This window comes from Rutilus rutilus (assembly GCF_951802725.1).
Source record: "Rutilus rutilus genome assembly, chromosome: 13".
Taxonomy (NCBI): Eukaryota; Metazoa; Chordata; class Actinopteri; order Cypriniformes; family Leuciscidae; genus Rutilus; species Rutilus rutilus.
Window position 1 is genome coordinate 6,751,006 of NC_140218.1, and position 17,041 is coordinate 6,768,046.

The 17,041-nt window shown below is 36.5% G+C and overlaps 1 protein-coding gene across 1 annotated transcript; it reads right to left on the bottom strand.

Annotated features, from left to right (window-relative positions):
* Nucleotides 1-5,152: 5,152 nt before the first annotated feature.
* rnf150b (ring finger protein 150b) lies at nt 5,153-15,611 on the bottom strand. The gene is made up of 7 exons (XM_084428626.1): nt 14,864-15,611; nt 12,057-12,307; nt 10,185-10,256; nt 9,961-10,043; nt 8,510-8,606; nt 7,050-7,254; nt 5,153-6,320 (listed from the first exon to the last, which is right to left on the bottom strand). The coding sequence occupies exons 1-7, from the start codon at nt 15,312-15,314 to the stop codon at nt 6,220-6,222; spliced, it is 1,260 nt and encodes a 419-aa protein (XP_084284752.1). The 5' UTR covers nt 15,315-15,611; the 3' UTR covers nt 5,153-6,219.
* Between the last annotated feature and the right edge of the window lie 1,430 nt (nt 15,612-17,041).

A 17,041-nucleotide genomic window follows, 5' to 3' on the forward strand; every position in this document is an offset into this window, starting at 1 on the left:
GCCTTTGGCTTTTGGCTTGCTTAGTTGGGGACATTTAATATTCAACACTATTATTGATCTCCTGCATTGACAACATTATATGAGAACTGAACTGAGCTGGACGATGACATCACTGTTTTCTCCAGAAGGGTTTTATATATAAATCAACTAAATTAATAACATTTTTACGACAAAAATGTACTTCACTGAACTTACTTAAGCTGGACTGTGACGCTATTTTCTTCTAGAAACAAACTTTGTTTCATTATTTTCCTGTTATCTCTGTAAAGCTGCTTTGAAACAATCTGTATTGTAAAAAGCGCTGTATAAATGAAGGTGACTTGACTACTGCAAAATAATAATAAATAATGAATAATAAATCAGTAGACAAATAAATATACAACTGAATAAAATTAAATAAAGAATATATATATATATATATATGCACACACACACACACACACAGTGTATTTGCATACTGTTTGTGTGTGTGTGTGTGTGTATATATATATATATATATATAATAAGACGATTATAAGACGGTCATGCTCTTGGATCAACAACTTTTGTTGGTCTGGAAATAAACACCTAAATCATAAACCTGTTAACTCTAAACCAAACCATTACCTAACCCTAAACACTGAGAGACGTGACATGTTGACAAGAATATTGTTCAAGACTCAACAAGAACTGAACGTGTCCTGCTTGGCAAATCCACAGCAAAGAGAAATAATGCACAGTCTGTAAGACTTTTTGGCAACACTTTAGTTTAGGGTCCAACTAGTTGTTTATAATTATGCATATTACTAGGATATTGGCTGTTTATTAGTACTTATTAATGTCTTATTCTGCATGACCATATTCTACATTCCATAATCCTACAATACCTAAACTTAACAACTACCTTAATAACTATTAATAAGCAGTAATTAGGAGTTTATCGAGGGAAAAGTCGTAGTTAATAGTGAGAATTGGACCTTAAACTAAAGTGTGACTGATTTTTTTATGTTTCTGCTCACCAAGGCAGCATTTATTTGCATCAAAAATACAGTAAAAATTGTGAAATATTATTACTATGTAAATCAGCTGTTTTCTATGTGAATATATAGTAAAGTGTAATTTATTCCTGTGATCAAAGCTGAATTGTCAGCATCATTACTCCAGTCTTCAGTGTCACATGATCCTTCAGAAATCATTATCATATGATGATTTGATGATCAAGCACTCTTAAAAAAAAGGGGTTCCTCGAGGTTCTATATAGAACCCTGGGGTTCAGTACTTGGCCAATAGAACCTTTTACCAAAAAAATGGTTCTATGTAGAACCCTTGCATAGCAAAGAACCTTTTTTTATTAAAATGGTTCTATAATTCATGTTTTATGACTGAAGTGTAAACTAAAGATTACACAACACATTCACAAAGCTTTTTGAGTCAAGACCCATGAGAATGACTGCTATAGTCAAAAACAAGAGTAAACAAATATTAATATGAGCTGTACATTAGCATGAAACTTATATTTCCTAATATATTATAGTTTAACTTTTTGACAAATCATTTTGTGAAGAAAAAAATTAACTAACCAGGAGTTTTCTTTATTTTGTATACCATATTGTGATGGTTTTAATCTATCGAAGGGAACATTAAAAACAAATAATTGTAAAAATGCTCCCTGGTGGCGTACATGCGTTGCGTTCTGGATTGTTTATATTTTCTTATTTAATAATAACTCGTTTAATAATAAAGAACCCTTAAATGGCTCTATTTAGAACCATCTAACTTGGATTCAAAGAACCATTTGGGGTTCTTTTTATGGAACCCTTTTAAATGGTTCTATATAGAACCATTTTGGAGTTCCATATATGAAGCGGGTGATAGAACCATTTCTGGTTCTAAATAGAACCATTTCTTTTAAGAGTGAGATACATTTATGATTATTATCAATGTTGAAAACAGTTGTGCTGGTCATATTTTGGTGGAAATGTATTTTTTAGGATTCTTTGAGATCTATTATTGATATGTATTGATTTGTTTTTGCAGTGCAAAAAGCGGACAGATCAGAAACCTGGAGTCTGCTAAAGTGTCAAAGTAAGACGGTAACATCTGGTTTGCATTCTCAACTCAGAGTGTGTGTGTGTGTGTGTGTGTGTGTGTGTGTGTGTGTGTGTGTGTGTGTGCGTGTCAGGTGTGATTGTGAGAGTGTGGTCGAGGGTCACGAGTTTCACGACTTTAACTACGTCACAGATAAAGCCGAGAGCAGCGCCTCTCAAACACAGAACTCAACACACATGCCTTCATCAGTCTGGATCAGTTTTAAGTCATGAGATAAAAAGTCAAAATTATGACAAAAACCTTTTGCAATAATGACTTAATTTCATTATGACTTTTTATCTCATAATTATGACTTAGCATGTCATAGTTTCAAAATAAATTTTAAAATTGACAAATTCAGCTTGTCATAATGACTTTTTATCTCATAATTTTCAAAATTGACAACACCATAATTGACAAAGTCAGTTATGACATAAAAAGTAGATTTTTTTGTCATGTCAGTTAAGATATAAAGTCATAATTATGACTTAGAATGTAAAAATGTTCCAATTCATGTCATAATTATGACATTCTTTTGACATAGTTAAACTTTTAAATCTCCTGATTTTGTTTTCCGTACGTGGTGGAAATGGTCTTTTATACAGATGTGTTTTATGAAGTCTGAAATACAGCTGTTGGTCACATGCACACTGCACCCATATTTAACCTTATTTAACCTTTGACCCATCCATGTGCAACTGAACAAACAGCCCACGATAAACAACTGAGCATAATCAACGTGCATGAGTGAGTATGTGTGTGTGTGTGTGTGTGTTTCAGTCTTGCAGTGTGTGCAGCTGGAAAACTGATCTGTCTAAAGCCGAGAAATACTGGAACGGCTGGTTTAGAGGGATATCGAACCTGCAACGTCCCAAAACTCCTACTGCTGGCAGGCAAGAGACACAGACCAATCAAACCCCTCGTCTGAACGAGCACGGCCAATCAAATCACTCATCTGAATGAGCATGGCCAATCAAATCACTCGTCTGAACGAGCACGGCCAATCAAATCCCTCGTCTGAACGAGCACGGCCAATCAAATCACACGTCTGAACGAGCACAGCCAATCAAATCACACGTCTGAACGAGCACAGCCAATCAAATCACACGTCTGAACGAGCACGGCCAATCAAATCACACGTCTGAACGAGCACAGCCAATCAAATCACACGTCTGAACGAGCACGGCCAATCAAATCACTCGTCTGAACGAGAGCGCCCAATCAAATCACTCGTCTGACACACATGAAATAGACAATAGTATAAAAGTTACCCTCTAAAATATTAAAAAATTATTGTTGTCAAAACTGAATTATGCAGATCTGACCTGCTGGAGAGGATCATTTATGTTCATTTCTAAGCTAAAACTCTGAGTTTTGTCAGAGTTTAATGTGAAAGGTGCCCTGTGTTCAGGCATTGATCGACTGGACCGAGACCTGACCATTGGACAGATGCAGTGTGAGTCTGTTACTGATCAATAACTGTATCCTATCAGGCCAATCAGGCATTCGTTTAAAACGCATTTAAATCTGACAGAAACATTGAAATCTGTTTGTACACTGAAAATAATTTTACAAATGCCTCATCCATTAATCACAAACTACTGTGGTGGACCAGCATGATTTACACCTAAATAAAGTCAACAAAACCATATGTTTATCATCATAAACATTAGTATGCTACTCTAAGTTCAGAGATACCTCTGCAATTCTATCCATTTATTCTATTTCTATTGCGTGTGTAGGAAGTTCATGATGCAGGTGCTGCCCCCATGTGGACACACAGCGCATGAGGACATCGGATAAAGCAGGTCTATACATCACATACACTCTTCTATTCAAAAGTTGGGGATTTTTCCTTGAGAAATTAAAATTTTCATTCAGCAAGGATGCATTAAACTGATGAAAAGAGACTAAAGACATTTATAATGTTACAAACGATTTCTGTATCAAATAAATGCTGTTCTTTTGAACTTTCTGTTCATCAACGAATCCTAACAAAACAAATGTTTTTACAAACATATGAAGCAGGACAACTGTTTTCAACATTGATAATAATCATAAATGTTTCTTGAGCATCAAATCATCATATGATAGTGATTTCTGAAGGATCATGTGACACTGAAGACTGGAGTAATGATGCTGAAAATACAGCTTTGATCACAGGAATAAATTACATTTTACTGTATATTCACATAGAAAACAGTTCTTTTACATTCTAATTAATATTTCATTTTGCAGATGACTGCAATAATTCTAAAGCTTTGCCTTGTAATTCTTGTAATTGCCAAGTATTCTTGTTTATAAATTGTAATTATGCACAGATGATTTTGTTATTCTAGTCACTGTTTTAATGTAATATTAGGTTTGATGGCAAGTTTTGTGATCAGACACAAATTTGCTGAAGCTCGCAGCGAAACTAAAAGGTGAGTTAATAGCCAATAATAAATAAATAAATATATATATATATATATATATATATATATATGTGTGTATATATATGTATACATACATACATACCTACCGACCGACCCACCCACCCACATACATACATACATACTTATTAATATAGAACAACATATATTTGGAATAAAATAACATTTATAAGAGTAAAAACACTTCCTACTGAAGTCAATAGAAACTGTGAATGTCATTCTCTCTCTCAGTTCCTCGGATGAGTGACTAATCTGTTTTTCTTGTCTGTAAATGATTCGTAACTGTGGCTTGTTTGTTGCGCAACATCTTTCTGTGTTCATACAAGCAAACTGAACTAAACGATTACTATCTTAGTCCCTCAGATGAAGCAGAAGACACAGAGAAACCTCCACCACATCCTAACACTCTTCACACAGCAATAACATCTCACTTTCGCAATAATCCAAGGATTTGTTTCAACCGTCACTATCCGGAGTGCAGAATGTTTAGAATATTACACTACAAGAATATTTAGAAGCTTGGAATGTTCATTAGTCGTTTTGGAATGTCCGGTTTTAACTGACAAGAAACATTGTAACATTTAAATGTGGCGGAATCATGTGACATCATCAACCGCAACAGATGTGAAACACTGTAAATGAGGAGGACAGGGTTTAGCCCAAAAAACTGACATTAAAATTTATTAATATTCAAAGCACAGTCTGACTGAAACACGTGCAAAATACTGGGAACAAACCTCTACTGAGTGTGTGTGTGTGTGTGTGTGTGTGTGTGTGTGTGTGTGTAATACAGAGAGTGATACAAACTTGTGACTGAAATCCCAATTTCAAAATGAACTCCAACCTCTAAATACATAAAGTGCATGATGGAAAAACTTGGCAATTAAGGAGAAAACAAACAGCTCTCATATGGACAAAATTATCCTCTTATTTACAATATACAGTCAAGCCGAACGAGGAAGAACGAGTAACGGAAAATGATCATCATCTATTCACCCTCATGTCTGAATATAGTGTGCACGTCGTCTCAATTACTTTTAGAGTGAGTTTTGGAGCTTGACAGCAAAGAAAAGTGGAAAATAAAGAGATCTGGAAGGACATAAGGGTGAGTAAACAATGCATGAAGGGTTTTTTGGGCGCACTGTCCCTTTAAACGGAATCCACTGAAATCAAATAAAGTGGACAGGGCATGTTGCATGCACAGCAAACATCACATGTCCTAGAAAGTCCCACAGTTTTCCCCCAGCACAATATCCATCCAGGTCTTTGGTTAAGGGCCAAATCCCACCAAAAAAAAAAAAAAAAAAAAAAAGTCTAAATACTGATACTCTTTTTTTTCTTTAATACTGCAGAACTCGAGCACATCAAATGCTTCTCTATAGAAAAATAAACCACTTCTTATCGGATTTCAAAATAGTTCTTTCAACTGCGCTGCAATCACAGACAACGGCAGAACAGGCAGCGAACGACAGAATAGACAGAGGGAACATCTGATTGTCGAGCGGAGCAGAACCGATCGTCTGCCAAGTGCTTTAGCTCAAGTACATACTGTAGTGTGCACTTCGGGGCGATGAACCCTGCTTTTCAGAGGAGAGAGGAAGGAGGATGAACGTAACATCGGAGTATGTACTCGGCAGGCAGTGTGTTTAACGGCGAGTCACTGGCCGAAATTCCTCTGAGATTGAAGCCCGTTCAACCCGGTCCGGTGGGCGTGGCTAAATCAACACTTTGGGTCGTCGGAGGGCGTGTCCATGTCCAAGTGCCCCGCCCCCAAAGCCAGAGACCCCTCTGAACTCCCACTGACTATCGGCTGTAACTCACCTGTGGAGGAAACGCAACATCATATCGAGTCTATATTTTAATGCTATCCTTATTAATCAGCGTGCAAGATCAGAATCATTGTCGTAATGCACAGAGTGCCTTGTGAAAAAGGAAGTGCACTTAATTGTCTGAAAACCTCAAATTGAGTTTACACTGAAGTATATTCCTTATAAGTCTATTATTTCCATACTAAATGCTCAAGGGCATCTGGATGGTTTGCTATTTTCATGTTATTGTTTTTTAAAGTCCCCCTGTGGTGAAAATCAAGTTTTTAATGTTGTTTATGTGTCTATGTGGTGTTTTTAATACGCTTTAAGTCAAACCATGTGTAAATTCATAAGTCGACACCATTGCTGAGTAAAACTGCAGTGAACCAAAGACAGTCTCAAAAACACGCTTTGAAATCGCTGGTGTTTCTGACGTCACAAACTACCCTGTAACCAATCAGATCAACGTGTGATCGTCGAGTGAGTGAGTGGAGGCGGGGCTCATTTGCATATTCATATAACCGCGCATACTAAATGAGGCAAGGGTGTCGAGTTACATTCAAGCTATTTTAAGGCATGAAGACATTTTTTTCATGTCATTTTGGTGATCAAAGATGAGTTTTAATGGATAAAATGATTGACTACAGGGAGACTTTAAATACTTTTTTGTAGTAATATTACCCACAATGCATTGCAATAGAGAAGAGGAGGACTTTTCTGACATTGCGGATATCACACTTACTTTGTTCGGTTAGCAAGGTGTCCTGGGACAGGGGCTCAGAGTCAAGGAGGACCTGAGGGAGACCCACCATCCTCACGCCAGGGTCCCGCCCCCCCGCGACATCCCCGCCCATGACATCATCACTCATCACCATGGCGTTGAGAGCCACGCCCCCCACGGCGAGCTCGTAGTCCAGGGGAAGTTCATTCAGACACTCGGCACTCGACTGCACATCAACATAACTCAATTACACTACATCCATGAAATACAGATAAATGCCACAGAATTAAAGCAATTCAGAGACTTTACCAGGGCTATTATAATTAACTAAACTTAAAACCATAAAATAAACTTTTGTGACTTGAAAAAAAAATAACTTAAAATTAAACTTACTTGATTTACTGAAATATCAAAAATTATTAAAATAATTTAATAAAACTATAAACAAAAAAAGACAACCTAACTGAAATTAATATGAAAACAGAAAATATAAAAATAAAAACGAATTAAAAATAAAATAAAAACTATAATAGTATCAGTGTGCTTGGTCAGACACAGGCTGATGTTGTTAGTGAACACCAATGTTTCATAATAAAATAAAATTAAAATAATTGAATAATCGAATTCATTATTACTATAATTAATAATAATTATTCATTAATAATTGAATAATAATACATAAAATAATAATAAAGTGCATTTATTCAGACTGTAATTCAGCTGTCTGCTTCTGTCTGTTAAATATTGTTAAACAGATAGTTCACCCAAAAATGAAAATTCTGTTATTAATATAAACATAAACATTCATCAACTCACACATCAGTTGTGGTAAACGGAAGAACCAGTGAGAGGTTTGTTCTCGCACATCAAGCATGTTCTCTGATCAATGTTTATATGTCAATAAAGCCTAAATTCAATCTGTTGAATTTTTGGACTAAAGCACTCAATTCATATGGATTTGTTTTACAATCTCTTTAGGAGGCTTTTTGAAGCGTCAAAGTGGTAGTTACATAGTTTTCAATGGAGGGACAGAAACGGGTTTGAACTCACTCAGACCCACACAGAAGAAAATTAATCGTTTAATAAAGTCGTTATATTTGTTTGTTTTTGCGCACAAAAAGTATTCTCGTCGCTTGATAAACTTAAGGTTGAGCCACTGTAGTCACTTGGACTATTTTAAACATTGTCTGTAATAACTTTTCTGGGCCGGCAAGTTTCAATAACACAAAAGCCTATGAAGGAGTGAGACAGCTCTCAGATTTCATCAAAGATATCTTAATGTGTGTTCTGAAGATGAACGAAAGTCTGACGGGGTTAGAACAACATGAGGGTGAGTAATTACTGACAGAATTTTCATTTTTGGGTGAACTGTCCCTTTAAGCTCATTTCTCTTTCTCAAGGAGGACAAAAAACATGTCCAAACAGCACACGACACACTCGCCAGCCCTCTGCACAGCGGCGAAGGAGAGGAAAACACTAACCGTGAGGCCGAGAGCTTTGAGGATGTTCATTTTACACATGGGACACGTGCGATGGTCCACCAGCCAGGGGTCGACACAGCCTTTATGAAACAGATGCCTGGCAGACGGAGAGAAACATGAGATTATCAGTCGAAAACACAATCTACTCGCTCGCTCAAGTTTCATTTCAAGCAAACAGTTTGATTTCAATTAATTTGCCAAACATTCACAGATTCTTTTGAGTCATATAAATGGTCTAGTGCACAATTTTACATCCTCTTTTTGTAGTCAAATTGAATAATTATTAATTTTGTTGGAGATTTTTTGTTGTATTCAGTGTAGATTTACACTGAATATTTAAATTAGTAATAAATGTAACAATAAAATGTATATAGATAGTTAGAATAGTTACGCGAATAATAGCGTATAGTTACGCTACTGAAAAGATCAACTTCAATGTAGTTAACTAATTTGATTTTTTTATGTATTTAGGATTTTTTGTTGTAGTAATTCATATAATATAATATGTACATTTTTTAGCGTATAGTTATACTACTAAAAACATTAGATTTAATATAGTCAACTAATTTTATTTTTGGGTGTATTTAAGATTTTTTGATGTAGTAACAACATTACATATAACGTAACGTAACATAACGTAAAGTAATGTAACATAACAACGTAACACAAAGCAACATAACGTAACAACATAGCGCAACGTACCATAACATAACAGTGTAACATAACGTAACATAACGTAGCGTAACATACCGTAACATAACAGCGTAACATAACGTAACAACATAACGCAACGTACCGTAACATAACAGCGTAACATAACGTAACAACAGCGTAACATACCGTAACATAACACAACATAACGTAATGTACCATAACATAACAGCGTAACACAACGCAACATAACGTAACAACATAGCGTAACATACCGTCACATAACGCAACATAACGTAACGTACTGTAACATAACAGCGTAACATAACGTAACATAACGCAACATAACATAACATAGCATAACGTACCGTAACATAACAGCGTAACAAAACGTAACATAATATAGCGTAACATAACAGCGTAACATAACGCAACATAACGTAACAACATAGCGTAACGTACCATAACATAACAGCGTAACATAACGTAACGTAACATAACATAGCGTAATGTGACAACATATCGTAACATAACAGCGTAACGTACAGTAACATAACAGCGTAACATAACGCAACATAACGTAACTTACCGTAACATAACAACGTAACAATGTAGCGTAGCGTGACAACATATCGTATCATAACATAATGTACTGTAACAACATAACGACGTAACATAACGTAACAGCTTCAATGTAGTTAACTAATTCGATTTTTGCTGTATTTAGACTGTTTTTGTTGTAGTAACTATCTAGTAGTGTAGTGTAGTTAACTAGTCAGTGCAGTCAGGTGTGTGTTTACCTGCAGGGTAAGATTCTCACTACATCATTTGGCTTATAACCTTCGATACACACGGCACAGTTATCAAAATCACTCTCCGTTTCCTAAAGGAACACACACACACACACACACACACACACACACACACACACACACACACACACACACACACAAACAGAGAACTCAGTATCAGCAGAAATCACTGGTTTAAAGAAAAGGATACTCAATGTTTATCTGCCGTTCACCTGATCGCCTTTCCTGATGGTCCGCACTTGTAATTGGCTGATGGCTTTTTTGGCAGCGTCACCCAGCCTCCGCTGACCAATCAGAGAAGAGAAGATGATTAATGAATGCACGTCTCGTTTGACCTCAAGTCTGTTATTTTCCACATCCGTCTCTCTTTGTTTGTTTTTTGTTATTATCATAAAAGCTGTAATGAAGGGCTGTGTTTGCATTCAACTGCAGTTGTTTTCCTGTGATGAAAGTCACTTCCTGTGGCCTGTAATCATGTTTTAGGGTCTCGCTCAAACACACACACAAACATGCGAACTATGCAATAGTGGCGGAGCACAAGAATGTGGTTTGATCTCAGGGCTGCACAAACAGGGTGGAAAAAAACTGATTTGTAGGGCAATTGTTTGTTTGTTTTGGTTAATGAATTTAAGACAAATATAATAACTGTAAAATTACAATACAACTACTACTACTGAAATAATAATTATTACACTACTACTAAATAAAAATATAAAAAAAGTAAATAAATTTTTTTTTAATATGAATAATGTAATATTTCACAATTTTCAAATTTTATTTTATTTTACATTACAACTTTACATTCAACTAAATAATAATAATTGTATTACTACTACTAAAAACTTAATTAGAAATTTTACTAATGTAATATTTCACTGTAAAATAACAAATGTGAGTATAAGAAAATTATATTTTATATTTATTTAGATTTATATACTTAATACTTTTATTTTAAATTACAAATGTATATTTATTATTACTACTACTACTACTACATAAAAATATTTAAAAAACTACTAAATAAAACAAAATTGGAAAAGTTATACATGTAACATTTCATTAACATTTCTATAAAATTTTAATACTAATATTTATGACTGTATTAAAGGGATAAGTCATCTTGGGTGTATATGACCACCTTCTTTCAAACGAATACAATCAGAGTTATGTAAAAAAATGTCCTGGCTCTTTCAAGCTTTATAATGGGAGTCAATGGGTATATTTTTTTGGAAGTCGATCAGAGCCCATCCATTCGTGATAAAAGTGCATCTATCCATCATTAAAGTGCATCTATCCATCATTAAAGTGCTCCACACTGCTCTGGGGGTTTAATAAAGGCCTTCTGAAGCGAAGAGATGCGTTCATGTGAGAAAAATATCCATATTTAAAACTTTATCGACTAAAATAAAATAACTAGCTTCCCGCAGACGTCCATACGGAAGTCGACTTGCGCCACAGGAGCAACACTTGATGTATAATGTAGATGTAGGAGTAGCGTAAGCTTTGACGCCTCTCGCGGTTCAAACAACCAGGGCTGGGCAACCGCGTTCGTCATTACGTCGTGCGTCAGGTCAAGTGTTACTCTTTTGGCGCAAGTCGACTTGCATCCGGCCATCTGCTGGAAACTAGTTATTTTAGTCGATAAAGTTTTAAATATGGATATTTTTCTTACACGAATGCATCGCTTCGCGTCAGAAGGCCTTTATTAACCCCCCAGAGCAGTGTGGAGCACTTTAATGATGGATAGATGCACTTTAATGATGGATAGATGCACTTTTATCACGAATGGATGGGCTCTGATCGACTTCCAAATAAATATACCCATTGACTCCCATTATAAAGCTTGGAAGAGCCAGGACATTTTTTAATATAACTCCGATTGTATTCGTTTGAAAGAAGAATGTCATATACACCTAGGATGACTTGAGGGAGAGTAAATCATGGGCTAATTTTCATTTTTGGGTGAACTATCCCTTTACTTGCACAAAGCCATATTGCAATTTTGGTTTACTTTAAAGTAATCATGCAGTATTTGAACACTTTAAGCAAAACAGTTGATAAAAGGAAGTTTATTGGGATTGGACCTGGTTGCGGTCCCTGGCGTTGGCGTATCTGAACCGCTGGATGTAGTAAAAGACGAGCCAGGCCAGAGAGATGATCATGAGGATGATGAAGGAGATGGAGACGAAGACCACGGAGGTGCGGCTGACGTATTTCTGGAGGTTTCGAGTTCCTATAGTGATGTGCATGTGAACCGTGATGTTCTTCTCCAACAGAAGAACCAACTCACGACCCTTCGGCTCGGGAATCATGATGGCCACCACATCACCAGTGCCTGAAAGAGAGATCAACCGTCAACCAAACCCTAAACTAGAGTAATTAAGGGCAGCTTTTTCAGATATAACATTTCATGCAGTGTGTAATAAAGCTGTTTGTGGATGTAAAAGGTCCGCAAAGTTTAAAAAAATCAAAGTGCATGTGAATAAAGTTGTCTCCTAAAAGAAAGTAGTGATTCTGAAATCCTGAAACGGGTTGCAATAATTCCAGTCTTAGTTCCTGTTACAAACCAACGTAACAATGTTATAATTTTCCATAATGCCAGTCTTCATTGGCTGCCGACGAACGACGTCTGCTTTTACCCTCAAACACTGTAGTTGTAGCTGAGACTGAAAGAGTTTTGATAGGACCAATCAGAGCAGAGTAGACCAATCAGAACAGACTGGGTCATCTGACCAATCAGAGCAGTGTAGACCAATCACAACAGACTGGGCCATCTGACCAATCAGAGCAAAGGATGCTTGTGGAAAGGCGGGGTTTAGAGAGACAGAATCTTCAAACGAATCGTGTTTTTTTTTTTACCTTGAATTAATGTAAATCTGTTGAATTAGATTCCAAAGCAGATTGGGAACCTTTAAAAAAGCATAATGTGGCACTTTATTTGGTATTATTTATAAACCGTTATAGTTCGGTTGTATTTTAATTTTAGTGTCATTTTTAGTCATTTAATTTTGTTATGTGCTTTCATCATTTTTATTCGTTTTTGTTCGTTTTAAATATTACTATTTAGGTTTAATTTATTTATATTTCAGGTTTTATTACCAAACATGCATTCACCACGCATAACGTTATATGCATTCAATATCACTCATAACTAGATAAGCACTTATGCAAACACTTACGCATTGCCCATCATAATCCAGACATGCATTTATAATGACGCATCAGTCAAAAACAATTCAAATGCATTCACCATGATGCATAACCTAACATAACACACATAATTTATCATCACACAAAACACAATCACACTACATATGCATTCATCGTCACTTATATCCATGCATTTATCAAATCACATATGCATTCACCAGCACACACAATTATGCATTTTTTACACATGCACCAAAACAACGGATATAAAAGATATGCATAAGCCATCACTCATAACCTAACATGAATACAATTGCATTGTATTAACCATTTATTTTTAATTATAATTTATTATCACTCGTAACTAGGTATGCATTTAGTTCTTATTAATCTCCGGCATGTCCTTTCACTTTTCACTACTTCAACTCAAACTTACTTTTTTTGCCAAGGCAACATATCTATTTTTAAATTTTCTAAATTTTTAATGCAATACTTATATTTTATTCCAATTAACAATTTTTTAAATAGTTTTAGTCTTTGTAACCAATAATTACCCTGATTGATTTAAAAGCAGTGAAAACCCCCTTAACCCAGATGAAAATGCAAACTTCAAAGTGAGAATGAAAGATACAGAACAAAGAGAGGAACTAAACAAGCAACATTTCTCCAGCCCTTCACAGGGTCAGATAAGAGCGCCAGATAAAACTCTCACAGCGCAACAGGTTTCCTCTGAGACGAGGAATGATGTGATCCAGTCGAGCCTGAATGCAACATCATGTCTAAAGCATCCCTCACGACTTCCAGATGTGTGAGAACATGCAAACACAGCTGGACGCCTGCAAACTCTGGTCAGGAGCGCAGCAGCATCGCACATATTCAAACACTGACCTTTCTGATACAAAATACTCACTATTTTACATTAATACAGAACCCATGTTATTAAAACAAATTACTTATTTTAATAATGGCATTTCATATTACTCAGGACGTGTACAGTAGAAGCCCAGTCACATGATGTGAAGTGTTTTAAGAGACAAAAACACAGCTTGAAATAAAGCAATAAACGTAAGCTGCCTTTGTTTACATCAGACATTTGTGAACAGCTGGATCTCACAATAAACCTCAATTACAATAACACATTCATCACTAGATATGCACTTATCATTTTTAAAACATTTATGCATTCACCATCACATTTAGGAAGTCATGCATTCATCACATCTACCAAAACACTGTCAAATATGCAAGACATGCATTCACTGATGCATATTGCATAACCTAATATGCATTTACAAACACACACAAGACATGCATTTACCATCACAAACAACACATATACACTTAATATCACACATAACTACATATGCATACATCAAATCGCATATGCATTCACCAACACACATAACTAGATATGCATCACACATGCATAAGCCATCACATTTAAGGAAGACATTTATCATCACACATTTACCAAAACACAAGCAAACTTGCATGACATGCATTCACCATGATGCATAACCTAATGTGCATATGATAAATGCGTAACTGCATTTCTAATTATGTGTGTTAATGAATGCATATGTGATATTACGCATGCATATGCACTTAGTAACACAAATAAGTGCATATGCATTCATCAAATCAAATATTACGCATGTATCATCACACATAAGCACATGTGCATTAGCCATCACTCATAACCTGTCATAACTAGACATTTCTCAAGCGCACGTGCATTCACCTGGATGCGGCATGGTGATCGTCTCATTGGGGTTGGAGGATCCCACGTTGAATATGACCACAGCTGACGCGTTGTGTCCCACGGCGTGTCTAATTTTATCTTTGAACGTGCAGTTTCCCCTGCTGATAAGCGCGATCCACGCGCCGTGCGCGCGCGGGGTGAACCTGCTGTTGGGGTCGCACGCTTGTCTGTCCTGCGTCGTGGCGGGCATCGCCAACACGCCCCTGGCCTCGCGTTTGAGCGAGTGCTCCCCGTAACGTCCGCACTCCGTCTTCTCAGTCCGCACCTCGGCCGTGTCCGGGTCCACGTATGTGATGTTGACGAACGCCGTGTACCATTCCTCCTTCTCGGCCACCGTGAAGTCCAAACACAGCAGATGCACGAAGCAGAAGGACAGGAGCCAGGTGGACAGAGCCAGACTACGACACGCCTGGATCACAGACAGTGCCATAGCAGTATTACTGTTATTGTTGTTATTGTTATGATGAGTCTAGCGGCCGCGAGTCGCGCGTTCACTCCATAATCTCCCTCTTTGTGCGTCTTTACGCGGCGCAATAACCGACACTCATGAGTTAACTGTATGAAACACTCGACTTAGAAGAGCGAATATTTGGATTAATAAACCCTAGAGCCCGTTGCATGCACCAGAGGCGCGTTGTTTGGGTTAAAACGCGAGCAGAAGCGGTGCGACGGAGGCATGCTGTCGGATGTTTTCGGCCTTCAGCTGCTGTGACAAAACCTGAGCGCGAACTGAGGAAACAGCGGCCACTAGCGGCGCAGCGATGATCTGCGCATGCGCGACACGATCAGGGAGCGTCGGGAAATACCAGTTTTGTGATGAAGCGAAGCAACACTTAGGGAGTGAGATAAAACAGTTAGAAAATATTACAAATATTTTTTTTCTTCTCTCCATTGTGTTATTAAAGGGATAATTCACCCAAAAATGGAAACTAGCCCATGATTTATTCACCCTCAAGTCATATGACTATCTTCTTTCAGACGAATACAATCGGGGTTATATTAAAAAATGTCCTGGCTCTACCAAGCTTTGTGAAGCTCCAAGCTCAGTGAATGGCTGTTTCTGTTTTAAAGTCCATAAAAGTGCATCTATCCATGTACTCCACAGGCTCCGGGGGTTAATAAAGGCCTTCTGAAGCAAAGCGATGCATTTGTGTAAGAAAAATATTAATATTCAACACATTACAAAGTAAAATTTTAGCTTCGAGGATGACTTTACATTTGTTACATGTTAATGTACTAACCCTGCACATTATAAATTGTATTAAAATATATATTATGCAGATTGTCAAGTATCCATCATGACTGTGTTAACTTTGTTGAACTGTTTTGATATTGGCCTATATTAAAAAGAACTTTATATAATACAGAATTGAAAACTGGATGATTTTCAATTCCATATTATGGTGCAATATATTAATGAGTACAGTAGCCTAATGGGACAGAGATGTACTTTATTGTCATGTATTTGGTCTTGGTGGACTAGATCTGCTGTAGAGCAAGTATAGACTGTACAGCTCATAGATACACAGACACGCTCCTGAGAGCCTGTAAGATCTGCAGCTGCATTAATATACACATCAATCCTGTAGCAGATCTAGACAGGTGGAGCTGGGGAGGTGGAGGGGTTCAGAGGAACTCTGCAGGACTAGCTTATATATATATATATATATATACGGTATATAGCTTACTATAATATGCAGTTTTTATGAGCTCATATAAATGGGATATTTGTACTTTAAATTACTTTGTCACGGCTCAATTGCAAAAATGGTCCTAAAAAAATAATGTTTACATGCTCATTACATTCTTAATGTATTAATAATTTAAATAATACATTAAATATTTTTAATTATTTTTTCACATTACAGTACAGAGAATAAGCTTGTTTTAAGGTAATGAGAATTATATTTATAGTTATCTATCTATCTGTCTATCTATCTATCTATCTATCTATCTATCTATCTATCTATCTATCTGTCTGTCTGTCTGTCTGTCTGTCTGTCTGTCTGTCTGTCTATCTATCTATCTATCTATCTGTCTGTCTGTCTGTCTGTCTGTCTATCTATCTATCTATCTGTCTGTCTGTCTGTCTGTCTGTCTGTCTGTCTATCTATCTATCTATCTATCTATCTATCTATCTGTCTGTCTATCTATCTA

Bases quoted from the DNA above. Each gene is read 5' to 3' on its own strand.
- rnf150b (XM_084428626.1), bottom strand. From the start codon at position 15,314: ATGGCACTGTCTGTGATCCAGGCGTGTCGTAGTCTGGCTCTGTCCACC. The intron at 8,607-9,960 runs GTAAACACACAC...TCCGTCTGCCAG, and splicing joins GTGAGAATCTTACCCTGCAG to GCATCTGTTTCATAAAGGCT. The intron at 7,255-8,509 runs GTTAGTGTTTTC...GTTGATGTGCAG, and splicing joins TCAAAGCTCTCGGCCTCACG to TCGAGTGCCGAGTGTCTGAA.